The 14038-nt window shown below is 50.9% G+C and overlaps 7 protein-coding genes across 7 annotated transcripts; 4 read left to right on the forward strand and 3 right to left on the reverse strand.

Moving 5' to 3' along the window:
• Positions 1-183: 183 nt before the first annotated feature.
• On the forward strand, positions 184-1377 carry AFUA_2G01450 (mannosyltransferase complex subunit MNN9; the record flags this gene model as incomplete). The annotated part of the gene is made up of 1 exon (XM_744188.1): positions 184-1377. The coding sequence occupies one exon, from the start codon at positions 184-186 to the stop codon at positions 1375-1377; it is 1194 nt and encodes a 397-aa protein (XP_749281.1).
• Positions 1378-1867: 490 nt separating this feature from the next.
• AFUA_2G01460 (Zn(2+) transporter YKE4) lies at positions 1868-2830 on the reverse strand (the record flags this gene model as incomplete). The annotated part of the gene is made up of 1 exon (XM_744189.1): positions 1868-2830. The coding sequence occupies one exon, from the start codon at positions 2828-2830 to the stop codon at positions 1868-1870; it is 963 nt and encodes a 320-aa protein (XP_749282.1).
• Positions 2831-2865: 35 nt separating this feature from the next.
• On the forward strand, positions 2866-3333 carry AFUA_2G01470 (uncharacterized protein; the record flags this gene model as incomplete). Its single annotated transcript, XM_744190.1, has 2 exons — positions 2866-2946; positions 3169-3333. 2 exons carry the CDS (start codon positions 2866-2868, stop codon positions 3331-3333), a joined length of 246 nt encoding a protein of 81 aa, XP_749283.1.
• A 95-nt stretch (positions 3334-3428) lies between these two features.
• nop16 (nucleolar protein 16) lies at positions 3429-4470 on the forward strand. Its single transcript, XM_744191.2, has 2 exons — positions 3429-3621; positions 3688-4470. The coding sequence occupies exons 1-2, from the start codon at positions 3491-3493 to the stop codon at positions 4280-4282; spliced, it is 726 nt and encodes a 241-aa protein (XP_749284.1). The 5' UTR covers positions 3429-3490; the 3' UTR covers positions 4283-4470.
• A 190-nt stretch (positions 4471-4660) lies between these two features.
• On the forward strand, positions 4661-6403 carry AFUA_2G01490 (uncharacterized protein; the record flags this gene model as incomplete). Its single annotated transcript, XM_744192.1, has 2 exons — positions 4661-4790; positions 5754-6403. 2 exons carry the CDS (start codon positions 4661-4663, stop codon positions 6401-6403), a joined length of 780 nt encoding a protein of 259 aa, XP_749285.1.
• A 139-nt stretch (positions 6404-6542) lies between these two features.
• Positions 6543-11488, reverse strand: AFUA_2G01500 (uncharacterized protein). The gene is made up of 3 exons (XM_077804036.1): positions 11187-11488; positions 10262-11126; positions 6543-10211 (listed from the first exon to the last, which is right to left on the reverse strand). Exons 2-3 carry the CDS (start codon positions 10719-10721, stop codon positions 6610-6612), a joined length of 4062 nt encoding a protein of 1353 aa, XP_077660202.1. The 5' UTR covers positions 10722-11126; positions 11187-11488; the 3' UTR covers positions 6543-6609.
• A 75-nt stretch (positions 11489-11563) lies between these two features.
• On the reverse strand, positions 11564-13860 carry pex24 (PEX28-32 family peroxisomal membrane protein). Its single transcript, XM_744194.2, has 3 exons — positions 13424-13860; positions 13208-13348; positions 11564-13144 (listed from the first exon to the last, which is right to left on the reverse strand). Exons 1-3 carry the CDS (start codon positions 13558-13560, stop codon positions 11821-11823), a joined length of 1602 nt encoding a protein of 533 aa, XP_749287.2. The 5' UTR covers positions 13561-13860; the 3' UTR covers positions 11564-11820.
• Between the last annotated feature and the right edge of the window lie 178 nt (positions 13861-14038).

The raw sequence follows: 14038 nt of genomic DNA on the forward strand, positions 1-14038 counted from the left end.
TTGACTTCATTACTGGCTAAGTATTTTCTCCCTGTGCCCACATCTCCGCTGGTCCAGATCCTTCGACTTGTCCTCATCGAACATCTCCAACTTCCAACGGGCCAGCTCCCATCCTCGTCAGCAGCCTAACCATACCGATTCCTGCGTCTACTCGCTCGTTTTCACCGGTCGTCACGGCCAGAAATGGCCGTCGCCCGCAGAATGCGACGCACGAATCCAATCACTCTCCTTCTTGCGGCCATACTGGCCATTGGATTCTTCATCTTCGTGCTCTCCCCTTCGACAACCTCTGCCTCCCCCGTTAATGCAGGCTCCGCCTCTTCCTCTTCGACATCGCAGCAACGCCGCGAAGACAATGCCGCCGAAAACCCCCTCTCACCTCCGACGAAACCCTTCTTCAAATCCCAGCCCGTCCGCCACGATGGCCAACAGGCCCCTCCGCCGGTCGTGCAGTACAACCTGAACCAGCTCAGCAGCACCAGCACCTCTGCCGCCAACGGTGAACGAATCCTGATCCTCACGCCGATGGCCCGCTTCGTGCCAGAGTACTGGGACAACGTGGTGAAACTGACCTACCCGCACGAGCTTATCTCGATCGGGTTCATCATCCCGAAGAATAAAGAAGGCAACGCAGCCCTAGCCGCACTAGAAGCCGCCATCGCGAAGACACAGTCCGGCCCCATCGACAAACGGTTCGCGAGCATCTCCATCCTCCGCCAGGACTTCGAGCCGCCCCTGCAGTCGCAGGACGAGAAGGAGCGGCACAAGATTTCGAACCAGAAGGCGCGCCGCGAGTCGATGAGCCGCGCTCGCAACAGTCTGCTGTTTACGACGCTCGGCCCCGCTACGGCTTGGGTTCTCTGGCTCGATGCGGATATCGTCGAGACGCCGCCGACGCTGATCCAGGATCTCACCGCGCACGATCACCCCGTCCTCGTCCCTAACTGCTACCAGCGGTACTACAACTCCGAGAAGAAGAAGATGGATGTCCGGCCGTATGACTACAACTCGTGGATCGATAGTAGTACGGCGCAGAGCATGGCGGCGGAGATGGGCCCAGATGAGATCCTCCTGGAGGGCTACGCCGAGATGCCGACCTACCGCACGCTGATGGCTCATCTAGCCGATACAGCTAATCCGAATCCGAAGAAAGTGATCGAGCTGGACGGCGTGGGCGGCACAGCGCTCATGGTCAAGGCGGAGGTGCATCGCGACGGCGCGATGTTCCCTGCCTTCCCTTTCTACCACCTGGTCGAAACGGAGGGCTTCGCGAAGATGGCGAAGCGGCTAGGGTACTCTGTTTATGGGCTGCCAGATTATTTTGTAAGCCGCACCTTTTTCTTTTTCTTTTTCTTTTTCTTCTTCTTCTTTGGATGACCTCAAATGACCTTTGGGATGCTAATGACGCTTGCAGGTATACCACCAAAACGAGTGATAAGGTCAGAGGAAACGATGTTATATTAGACCTTTTGTTTTTGTCTTTTCAGTGCGCCGACGCAATATGCATCCCATAGAGCGCACTGTGCGCAACTTTGTCACTATTTAGGATACAATCTTTCCGATCTCATGTAGTGGAGGATGGAGTTTTGGCGCCCAGAATTGTGGCATGCGGAGTCCCCACGTCCCTTTACATGGTTATCTACATGGATGGAGCTATATCAATTTCAAGCAATTTAATTTCTGCCGGGTATTTATCGACTGCATCGGTATCGTATCCTTTCAAGTACTTCTAGTCTATCACCATGTCCCCATCAAGTAAGATCAGTCTAGTAGCTGCGGCCACATGGTTAAAAGACCACACCTCAATCCCAGGATATCCTGCATAGCGGAATTGTTAGTCTAAAGTCCACATGCTGGAATCGAGTACTCACGCAAGCATGATTCCCGCCCCGACCGCAACAGCCAGGAACTGCACAATCGTCTTCTTGATCTCAACTGCCTTATCCTTGCCCGTCTCGAGCAGTTCCGGGATGACCGACACAGTCCCGACGTAGAGGAACGTCCCTGCAGTAAAAGGCAAGAGCATATCGCCCCAGGTGAGACTCGTGCCCAGCAGCCCGGCCGATGAGCCCGTCACACCACCAGCCGCTGTGCTGTGCCCGCCTCCCAACTCCTGGATCGCGATGCCGATGAATGTCCCGAGGAACGCACCGATGGCGGTGACGAACTGCGCACCCATGGCCTTACGCTTTGAGAAGCCGGACTGGATGAGGAGCGCAAAGTCACCGACTTCGTGGGGGATTTCGTGGAAGAAGACGGCAAGGGTTGTGGTTGCGCCGATGGTGGGGGAGGCGTAGAAGGAGGAGGACATTGCCAGGCCGTCGGTGATGTTGTGGGTGAAGTCGGCGATGAGGTTGAGGTAGCCGCCTAGTTTGACGCTGGGGTTGATGTCTTTCTCGTCTTCTGGTTCTTTCTTGGTGGCGGGAGTGGATTTGCGCTTCCGTAGCTCGGTGTTGGCGGTGCTGGTGGTGGAGCTGGTGGTTGTGCCGTGGGAAGAGCTGTCGGTGTCTGTGTGCGAGTGTGAGTGGGCATGCCCTTCGCCTCCTGTTGCAATGCGGAGAGCCTTGTCCATGGCCACGAAGGTGAAGAAGCCGACCATGATCCCGAGTCCGAGGAGGAGATTCCTGTTGGGTTCGACCATGACGAAGCGCACATGCTCCGGGGAGTCCTCGCCTAGGAAGATCTCAGGGAGAAGATGAAACAAAGTATCACCTAGGAGGCCTCCAACGGCGAAAGCAACCATGACGGAGAGAGACGAAGGGTCAATGTTCGGTGGGCATAATGCCAGGAGGAAGTCTGCACCTATTAGATCTTGGCACGGCAATGACATGGTTTTTCTAAGCACGCATACTGGGAGGCCCGGAGATGTACACAGTTGCCAGGATTGCATTGACAGCGGGACTGCCAGGGAAGAGGATTGCAAACAGCCTCGCCATCATACTGGCTGTGGGCGGGCTAGTCGCACGCTTGTGCTCATTGAGAGCTTCCACAAGTGGACATTCCTAAGCAAGTCAGTCCCTATTTCCTGATTGCTAACGACAACAAACGAGTAGAAACTTAAGGCGCAATCACCTGCAATTTGTCTTCGATTTCCGGTACAGAAAGGTCCCCCACACTAATCTTGTCTCTATTGTCAACAGTGGCAGCCGCCAGCACAGCGAATAAGAGAAGACCGGCGACAAGCGCGAGGCTGGTCCTGCGCGCAGGAGAGACGAAATTGAGTACCATCGCTGTCGCGAAATTCTGACTGCAGCAATGAGCAATTGGGCACGGACGAACGACGAACTCGAGGATAATCTCACGATAGACAACTATCGGACGGATTGTTTGTGACCACTCGTTATCGGCGGAGCTAATGTCGGCAAACACGCCAAGCCTCCAGATGCAAACATTGAAAAGTTTCGGAGAAATCGATAAGAATTGATTTAGCCGCGATGCAATTTTATCGTCCACCACTTTTTCGAACCATCACTACAAGGTTATAAGAAGGATGGGTCGCGTGCTACAAAAGAAGAAAAACCGGTCCTCGACGCCGAAACAGAGGCCTAAGAGGACCGGGCAGCTGAAGAGCGGCAAGAAGAAGATCAACGTCCTGGGAAATGCCATCATCGCTCAAAATTGGTCAGAAATACCGAATCTTCCAATCGATCAAAAAATCAGCAACTGACTTGAGTTTCGCTGCGATAGGGATCGCAAATTGACCTTGACACAAAACTACCGCCGCTTGGGACTCGTTCACAAACTCAATGCTCCGACTGGCGGTAGCGAAAAAAAGCCGACCAAAGATGGCCGCATCGAGGAGCTGCCCGAGGATCCTCTCCACATCAGGAGCAGTGCCAAAGCGTCGGCAAAGCAGGCAGCCATGGGCGAGACTAGGGTAGAACGCGATCCGGAAACAGGCAAAATTATCCGAGTGATTCGTGACGAAGAGGAGATTGAAATTGCTGGCCGCAAAGTCAAACCCTCGAATCCGCTCAACGACCCACTGAACGAGTTGTCTGAAGATGAGGCAGCCCGGCAACCCGCTTCGCAAAGAACCAATGCCAAGAGCGCTGTTGTTCAACAGCTGGAACGTCAGGCGGACCAAGAAGGAAAGGCCGTCAAGGCGAAAAAGCCCCGGCATCAGAGCAAGCGGGAGGAGGAATGGATCATGAGGTTGATCGAGCGTCATGGAGAGAATTACAGCGCCATGGCTCGTGATAGGAAGTTGAATCCTATGCAGCAGAGCGAGGGTGATTTGAAACGGAGGATTCGCAAGTGGAAGGCGAACCACTCTTCATAGTTTGTGTCTTGATGCATTCCAGGCGCATGCGGCGTTTTTGATGGGTTGTTGATATCAAAAGTTGTTGTCCAGGCCTCGGTTGTCAGTTTATTCTGTCGGACGGGTCTGCAACTGTTACATATAGACCTATGACATATTCATGTCCTTACAGATACCATATCAATATAAAGTCAGAGTTCGATACGGAAGCCTTCCACGAGGAATCAACCCTCTCTTATGATCAGTATCGTCAGCGTATGTACTGGAGGTCGTCTTGAATGCAGGAGACACTGGCGAGACACATCGCTACGAGACTAACCCTTACTGATATCTCTTGTCAGATGTCAGCCTGCATTGTTGTGTTAAGGCGCCGGAGGCATCCGTGTCGACTACGGAGTCATGGCTAGGTCTAGAATGCTCTCTATCCTCGGGCAGCATCTCAATACCTTGTTCTCCAGCAACATCACCATTCAAGGAACCGGGGTAGGTGGTGCAGGGGTCAACGCCAGTCAGTCTAGCACTGACTCTTGTGGGACTTCTGTAAACATCATTATCCCTACTTCAAATATGGTTTTGGGCCTTGGGCATCCTACAGATGAGTGTCTATGGCCCGTTCCGTTTTGTCTCATGATCATATACTCCTCTTTTTGGCATTCTTGTCCATTTTGTGTCTTGGTAGAGTTCTATTATTGATTGCCTCCATGTCTCAGTAAGGTTGCCCATCAACCCAGCTTCTGCCTGACTGCTGATATCCCTAAGTGGCTGCTATTGACTCCTTTTAATTAGAAGGATGTGGGGGAGTGAATTACCTAGACTGTGAAGTATTCTAAGCTGAGCTGTGCTATGGTCTGTTGAAACGTAACGGCATCTTCCGTACTTCATTCACTGCTCAACCACGACGCGTGCAGTATCAACAAACATCGCCTCGTTAGACCTAGTTCGAGCTCGAGCTCTCTGGATTTAGTAGTCTAGCCATCCTGACACTTCTAGACACACTTCATCACGACTCTAGTCTACTTTTCCATCTGACGGCTCAACTTCAAGCATCCCAATATCAGCCCTGAATCCATGAAGGCATATCTAACCATGGTTCTCCTCCTATTCGCCGGTCTCATGCTTCTTGAGCTGGCAAGGGCCCAGGTCAAATAGTAATCTACGCTCTTTCTATCAACTGGTATCTATCAGACGAAAGAAGCTGACTGCTAGCAGCGATCCAGCCAGCGATACTCTCATTTGCACCAAACCCGGCGGAAGCTACTGTCCAGAAGGCTCGCTAAAGGGCTCAACAATCATCTCCTGCGTGTCTACAACCATGATCGAAGTCCGATCCTGCAATACCATGTACTCGAGTCCCAGCCCCTTCCAAAAGGAGACAACTCACCGGATATCCAGGCTGTCGCGATCCATCCCGCCACTCTACTCCAGCGCCGCAGTTTGTACGTCCCCAGAGTCTATAGTCATGTCCTATGATAGAAATAACGAGAATACACAGGCCACGAATCATCCAAGCACGCTGGAGACGCAGTCTGCGCTTTCAATGGCACAGGATACTCGATCGACGGCAAGATCTCGCATATCCCCGACACAACCCTCTGCGGGAGCTGGGAGTTACCTCTCTTCGTTTTCGGCAGGAACTGCGATGAAGGAGATACTCCTTTCCAGACGCGCGCTGGCATCGACAGGGTACACGTCTCTGAACCTCCCCGCGTGAGGGAAGGCGCCAATGCCCTCCTCCCATCCCCAGCGTCATTCAACGGAAGAGTCTGCTCTCTACCATATAATCCGTGGAAGCTGGGCGAGTGTGTCGACGGTACGGCGATGACTGCGGTGCCGGTTCTACAGGTCATCATTTCCGATGGTGCGTGGCGTCAGGGTTTATCTGCATCTGCGTCTGCATCTGCACGTTCAGGATATGGTCCGTCTCCGAGTAGGACCAGTTCCATTACTCCGGTGTCTTCGGCTGTGTCTGGTGTGAGTCCAGCAAGTGGTTGGCCTGTGAGCTCGAGTGGTGCTACTGCGACGGGTGCTGCTAATGTCGGGTATGGGAGGGGGCTGTTGCGTGATGGGGCTTGGTGGAGTATGTTGTTGCTTATTTCCTTGCAGGTGGTGGCTCATGTCTTGTTGGTGCTTGGGTGGGCTTAGTTGTTTGAAGGGTTCCCATGGCGTTTCGATCTATGTTTCGCGTGTTTTACCTTGGTTTTGCATCATTCCGTGATGATCGCCCTAGGATTTGCAAATTACAGTGTATAGGATTGTGTGATGTTGGTTAAAATTGCATCTGCAGCCTGAGAATAACTTGTAATCGTGATTCTAGTAAGCTTTTTAAAAGCTTTTTCTAATCCTTCTATCTATGTCTGTATCTGAGAAGTACCTTTATCATTGACATAGCCATGCTTTGACACCCGTCCCTTATCTAGGACGACATAGTAGTCTGCGTCCTTGATTGCTTCCAACCGATGTGCAATGGTGATAACGGTCGACTCCCGTAGTTCCTCCCTGATGACCTGCTGGATTTCAAGAGAGCTTTCATGGTCAATAGACGCGGTAGCCTCATCAAGTATGACAATCGGACTGTGACGTAAAACGGCCCGTGTGAGACCGATCAGCTGCCGCTCACCCTGACTGAGGTTGCGGCCACCGGCTTCGACGTGCGTCTGTAGATTCCAGCCATGCCGACTACAGACACGCTTCAGCACATCTGCACATTCCTCATCCGAGTATTCACCGGTCGGATCGAGATTCAACCGGATACTACCAGGGAAGAGAACGGGATCTTGGGCAACGAACGTGACGCGCGTTCGGAGCGCTTGCGTATCGACTTGCGCGATATCGATGCCGTCAACGATGATCCGGCCTGATTCAGGGCGGATGACGCTGAGCAGTGAGACGGCCAGCGTGGACTTGCCGCTTCCTGTTCTGCCTATGACAGCCGTCGTAGATCCTCCGGGGATGGTAAGAGAAATGCTGCGGAGTGACGGCTCCAGGTGCGGTGCGTATCGAATGGTAACGTCATCGAATGTGATGTCCTGCCCGAACCTTGGCCAGCATGCCGGGGGTTCAATGGTCCCTGGGTTCTCCTGCTCAATGCGAAGCAACTCATCGATCCTTTCAACAGAGACAAAGTCCATTTGTAGCTGGCCATATTGTTTGCACAAAGCATGGGTGGACGTAACAAAGTTGTTCGCGGCTATCAGTACAAAAGCCGCAAGACCCGGGGTGACATTGGTGTATAATGCCAGAACGGTGAGGCACAACGTGGACGCAGCTGACAGGGTTTCAAATCGATACATTAGCCAGCTTTGAAGCGACCAGTAGAAATGATCCATGCCCTGGAATTTGTCTACAACTGCAATAACTCGGTTTTGAAAGCGTTCTTCCGCGTGGAACGCACGAACAGTCGTGAGCCCATGTAGGAGTTCGCCGAAATTCGAGATCAGAGGACTTAGAGATACCATCTCAAGACGTCGCAGGCTCTGAGATGTTGGCAGGAATTGAAGAAAGATGAAAATGAATGCTGCAGTGAGAGCGAAGGAGAATCCAAGAAATGCCGGTGTCACCGACGCTATGACCACAATCGACGAGACCCATGTGATGGCTTGGAACGCAATAGCCTGAAATTGTTCACTAATATTACCGTCAACCACTCCGATATCCGATGTCAGTCGGTTCATCAAGCGGCCGACAGGAGTGACATCGAAGAAGCGGAATGTTGCATGGCTCACTCGAACCATGACCTGGTGAAAGAGCTTCTTGCCTGCACAGTAGACGATGACCAGCATCAGAAGTTGCGCAAACAGAAGCATGACCGATTGAAACGCCGTTATCACAAAGAATGCCAGAAGCCAAGGACGCACATCATCGAATGGCGCTGGCAATTTCTCTAGAGGATCGGTTGGTTTCCAACGGGACACCTGGGACCACCCATACGGTATAACCAACTGTCGTGCGGAATATCTGCCGTCGGGGGTAGAATTGCTGAACGCTAGAAGAATCTGGTTGTAGGCTTCTCCCCACTCCTTTAGGAACCACGATTGTCCTACCGATGTCAATCGATAGACAGCCAAGACAAGCACTAGTGAAATCCACCATCTGTATCTTCCAGCTCTGATGTAGTTCCAATAGACACGGGCTTTTACACCCCATTCCGCACGGTGTTCTTCCTCCATGAACTTGGTCGGAACCGAGGCCGCAGCCTCTCGAAGAGCGCCTTGGATCTCACTTTGGGCCTCGGCGGTCTTCCCTAAGGATTGGATGTCTTTATCAGCCGCCGATGTGATAGAGACGGCCTGTTTACTGTGAATTGTAGCCCGGCCATCTTCAATAAGGACTTTTTGATCCGCAAGATGATTGACAAGCGCGGTACGATGCGTAACGAGAACCACGAGGCGGTCTTGCATCAAAGGACCCGTAAAGCACTTTTCAACCACGGCCTCAGCAGTGTTGTGATCAAGAGCAGAGATCGGGTCGTCAAGGAACAGAACCCTAGCGGTACTATAAAGCGCTCGTGCTAGCGCAACGCGCGCCTTCTGGCCGCCAGAAAGGCCTATACCATTCTCACCGACAAAAGAAAGGTCTCCATGCTCAAAGTTCTTTAGATCAGGAAGCAAGGCACATGCATCTAGGACTCTCTGATACCGTTGCTCATCATATGGTGAGGAGAAAAGGATGTTGTCTCGGATACTCATGCTCTGGAGCCATGGTGTTTGAGCACAATAGCCCACCATCTCATTAGGAATCTCAGCGGAGCCACCAATTCTGTCCAGCTCTCCGAGAAGCGCTTGAAGTAGAGCCGTTTTTCCAGCCCCTACCTTGCCAGAAACGACTGTTAGGCCCTTTGATATTGTCAAATTGATATCTGAAAGCACTGGGACGACCTGACCAGGCCAAGCATATGAGCAATGTTGTAGCTGAATAGAAGCAGAGTCGGCGGGCTTGGTAGCAGGTGTCTCCTTGTTCGGCTCGGCCATGAAGTCCTCAATTCTTTCGACAGCGATAGATGCGTTGATCAGTACCGTTATGAGACCAGGGATATCTCTAAGGCGGGTCTCCAGCATAGTAAATAGCTGCAATGCAGGGAAGATAATATCTATGCGGAGAGGATGACCGGCCAGAAGGGTATAAGCATACAGAGCCACTACAGGAAACACACCGCTGGCAAAAGTGTTCACAAAACGAATCAGGATGCTCCACAGGTTGGTGATAATGCGTAGGTTCAGCTCCGACTGCCTAGCATCCATAACCTGCCGGTACCAGTGATCCTGCCAGCCATACCAACGCAGGTGACGAAGCGCTTCGACAAATTGAGAGGTTATCTGAAGTCTGGCATCTGTTGCAAGTCTCCGCACTCGCTCCCAACGGAGAAGTGTGCGAGTAATGACGGCGTTCAATGCCTGAGCCACAATGATTGCTAGGATTCCTAGAAAGCATGATGGCCCAAATAGCTTCCAAACAAGCACGATCGCAATGATAAGTCCCAGGGGTTTGTCAATCAAGGAGTCAACTTCCCAAAACCGCTGGGCGACTTCGTAGACATCACCACGGAGCAGATTGAAAATCTTGCCCATCGAGGCAGCTGTTTTAGCCGGCTTTTTTGTGGTTTGCCGGCTCCCAGAGAATATCCCACAAAATTTCCTTCGCGTGGGAATCTCCGCTTCTTCGTCGGCATCTTCTTCGGCAAGCTCTCTGTTTGCGGGCCCTTCATCTTTTTGTTCTGATTGGGTGTCAAAAACGTTCTTCCTGGAGAGTGCTTTCTCGTAGACCATCATGATCATCTCTCCTCTGCTCCTTTCGTAGCATCGTCTACCAAACCAAAGGTTGAGTACCTGCGATTGCGCCGCAACCACACGAACGACGAGGGTGGCCAGCGCATAGGTCATGGCAGGACGTTTTCCTGAGCTCATGTCCTGCATGGCTTGAAGGAGTTGCTGCAACAAGATTGGAGTCGCGAAGTCTAGGATCAAATGAGCGAATATTTCCGTAGCATGCACGGAAATTCCATACCGCATATCATCATCACGAGTGCAATGGTGGAAACAATCACGAGGTCAATCCCATTTGCACGAAGTAGACGACCAACCACTGAGCCTTTAAGTCGACGAAAATTCTCATGTAACCTGCGATGTTGAAATTCAAAGCCGAGGAACCAGACGTCGTCCTCATCCAATCGTTTGTTCTTCCCAATGGAGATGAGCGGTGCCATCCACGACACACTAAGGAATTGCCACAGTCTCAAATTATCCTCTGGGCTGCGAAAATCGCTGGATGAGGGTTGTCCAACAGCAGCGATATCATAAATGGGAACTGAAGGCTCACGGAGAGGCATGAGCAATATAGTAACACATCCAGCCATAGCCGCGCCAGCCGCAACATAATACGCAGGAAGTCTTGTCACTGTGTACGCATCATGATCCAAGATAAATGACAATTCCACAGCAAGCTCTGTGATGAAGAATACAAGCATCCAAGCTGGACATGTTCTTGGACGTGCTATGCAAACGAAGATAGCAGCAACTGCCTGAGGGACGAATCAGCTCGAGTTCCCCATCGATGGGGGCTATTTTACCCATGACACAAGAAGAGAAATAGTAGCCATGTCAAAGCCAATTGTGATTGCTTTTACAACCTCAGCCGCGAGCCCTACGAGTGCGAGGAGGAAAAGGCTGATAACCCATCCCACCCTTTGCTCCACTGGTAAGTCTGGCCATTCCTGGCAACGTTCTGAGATGAAGGGTTTCGTCCATGCCGGACGCCAGCGGTGCAGAAACTGGCTGAGCAAGTAAAACACAACAGCCCCTATGATTATGATGGTCGGTATCGTGGAGAAATAATGCATGGCACATCTCGACAGTCGAGCATTGGCCAAGTCCTAGCATCATTATGTCAGAGCGGGGTGAAAGAATATAGAATGAGTTTCGGTGTGCAATACCCATACTGGATGGCAGGAATGAAGTACCCCATCATTCTGAACGACAGACATCAATTCAGACCTAATGCCCAAGTATTGGTTGGATGGATACTCAGACAACAATCTCTCAATGTTGTTCAAAGTGTTCTGCTATGTTGGTAGGTAGCTAGTTCCAGACGGAGGCGGAAGGATAAGCCGAGATGCCTAAGGCATCGTATAAGCTTTTGGGTCTGAATTTTGGGAGGCTGAGAATGAGGGGACTTTTGACAAAGTTCCCCACATTTCACGCCTTTTTCATCCCTTCTACCCAAAAATAAATGAAACGCATGGTTTTACATTTGCCAACAATATATTATCGAATAGATATTCCCTGAAAAATTGGAAGCATGCATGTTTCATTTGACAGATTGAGAAAATGAAGGTTTGCCAAGCCTCGGGTACCCTTGTCACTATTAGTATTCTAGAATGGTAAAATACCACAGAGTATCAGGAATGGATGTATTTTGTAGATTAGGGATACAGTATGCTGTCAGCACCACAGAAATCAAGAAAGCTCATGCTTATTCGAGCCATTATATGTATCAAGCCGTCTGGTCTGATAGAAAGTTTCTCCCATTTGATCAAGGAGTATTACACTTGTGTATCATCACAAGGATCATGTTTTTCCTTGGTTTGAAGGTTTCTCTTTGTCGGTCTCGGAGGACACGCTGGCTCTCTGCACGACTCGAACCCACCGTCTCCTCCGCCATTCGCCCATGCCATTGAATCCTGAATGTCCTTGCTCCTCCCAGTCTCGAGAGGACGACTTCTGCTTACCTTTCTGCGTCTTCTTCTTCTCTTGAATTGAGGCTGGCTTCGAACTTGAGCCATAGTCTTGATACCCTAGGGCAGTGGCCACAGCATCCTCGTCTCTGGACGCGGATTGAGAAGGTAGATCCCAAACCCAGCCTCCAATCTCTTCGTTGGCCATGCTTCCTTCCGGACCAGCTCCGGGTATCTCAAAGCCTACTCCGGTAATCATGCGCTCAACGACCCACTCGCGGCAGTCAAGATCCAACTTCCACTTCTTTGTCTTCCATGCCCAGCCAGGCGGAGGCTGAACGTCTTCGAAGAAACGACATCCTCTAGGGCGGTCTCCTGCAATTCGGGACGGCGACAAGGGGTCATATGGCACTGGACTGAAAATGAAATGGTCCCACTCTGACTCGGAATAAGGAGCTAGGGAGCGGTTTTGGATCTCGAAAATCTCTACCTCACGCTCTTCAGGATAAGAGTCCAGAGAAATATCAGCCAATGAATCAAGCAACGACACGGCGGCGGATGGGTTCGACTGCATCGACAACCCATACATGTCTAGAGTCTTCTTTTTCTCCGCCCGTTCAGCCTGCAGGTCGGCCTTCACAGCACCGCTACTGTCTCCTAGTAGGTTCTGCAAGAATTCTTGTAGGCCAGGATGATTGGATAGGACAGCCGCATTGCCACCAAGTAGTAGAATAAAGCGCCACGGCAGGAGATGGGCTGTCAGAAACAATAGCGCGGCAGTGATCGTTAGCACAAGGAAAACAATGGATGAGAGCTTTTCATTTGAAAAGTTGGTTATGGGTGCGAAGAGCGACACAGTCGCATCGTGCACATCAGAGAAGTCAGCCATGACATTTTGGAGATCACGCATGTTTCTGAAAAAGTCCTTCGATGTCTCAGACGCTGGCTTGATAGTCTTTGCAGGTGCAAGTGCCGGCCCCTGGTATGAGTAATAGGGTGTGGTGCTGGAAGTAGACATTGAAGGGGGAGGCGGATGACGAGCCGCGAAGGCTGGGACCATGATGAATAATAGAATGACAGTGATGGGTAGTGCCACCAGGAGATTAGGATCCAGGCATATAAAGGAATAGATAAAAAGGAAAGAGAATGTATGGGAAGATTTCCTCCAGCTTAGCAGGCGTTCAACTTGGTTCTGGAAATGGAAAACAATCCCGATCCTGTCAAGGCTGTTAGCAACATGCAACTTCAGCATCTCCCTATGGGTATTTTATCTGGCATACCTGGCGTTGAAGCGACGAAAATTATTAGCCATCAAAGGAAGGCTAAACGCTGGCCGCTTAACATCTGCAGCCGTACGCTTGTCGCCTCCCGACACAGACTCATTGTCTACATCTTCTGCGGGGATGACTTGCTCTATAAGCCTTATATCAAAAATGTTAGTTCATTAGGCATCTCAAACCTCTCATTTGCCATAGAAAAGACGAGATGGTACAAACTTGGCGAACAACTTGTCCTGCAAAGACCCCGACCTCCCATGTCGATGTGACCTTGGGTCATTTTTGTTGACTGAGATGACGGGAATGGGCTCGTCACGGTTGGCAATAACTTCAGCAGCACAACCGTCATCCATCATGCCCTAAGCTAGAATCTGCGTCGAGATAGAGAGTTGAAACATGAAGCTGCATTTCTTGTGGCGGATGGCCCGAAGTGCTTGGGTTTCTCCGCACAGAAGCACATGCACATTGATCAGTTAACTGTTCTGGTATGGATAAGCCGAGCAGGGTCAGATTCAGTAAGGTAACAGTAACACAGACTGGTAATTTGGGTAAGGGACATGTAATTTGAGTACAGGTGATCTGCCGTAAGGAGCAGAAAATGACAAAATCCACTTATCATGCACTAATCTCAGAAGAGCACTGTTTGCCCTATTTGCACCTGTCGTTACCCAATTAGGCATCATCTACTGTGTAGAGCTACAGGAAAGGAGCCAGGGGGCACGCACTACCTTACTTTTGCCTACACTAAGGTAGACGACTAAGAAACTTGTGATGGTTAGTATTCTGTTAGGTTACTCCATAGTACTCCCTACTAGTAGCAGAGGTCAACAACAG

Source organism: Aspergillus fumigatus, chromosome 2, assembly GCF_000002655.1.
Source record: "Aspergillus fumigatus Af293 chromosome 2, whole genome shotgun sequence".
Lineage (NCBI taxonomy): Eukaryota > Fungi > Ascomycota > Eurotiomycetes > Eurotiales > Aspergillaceae > Aspergillus > Aspergillus fumigatus.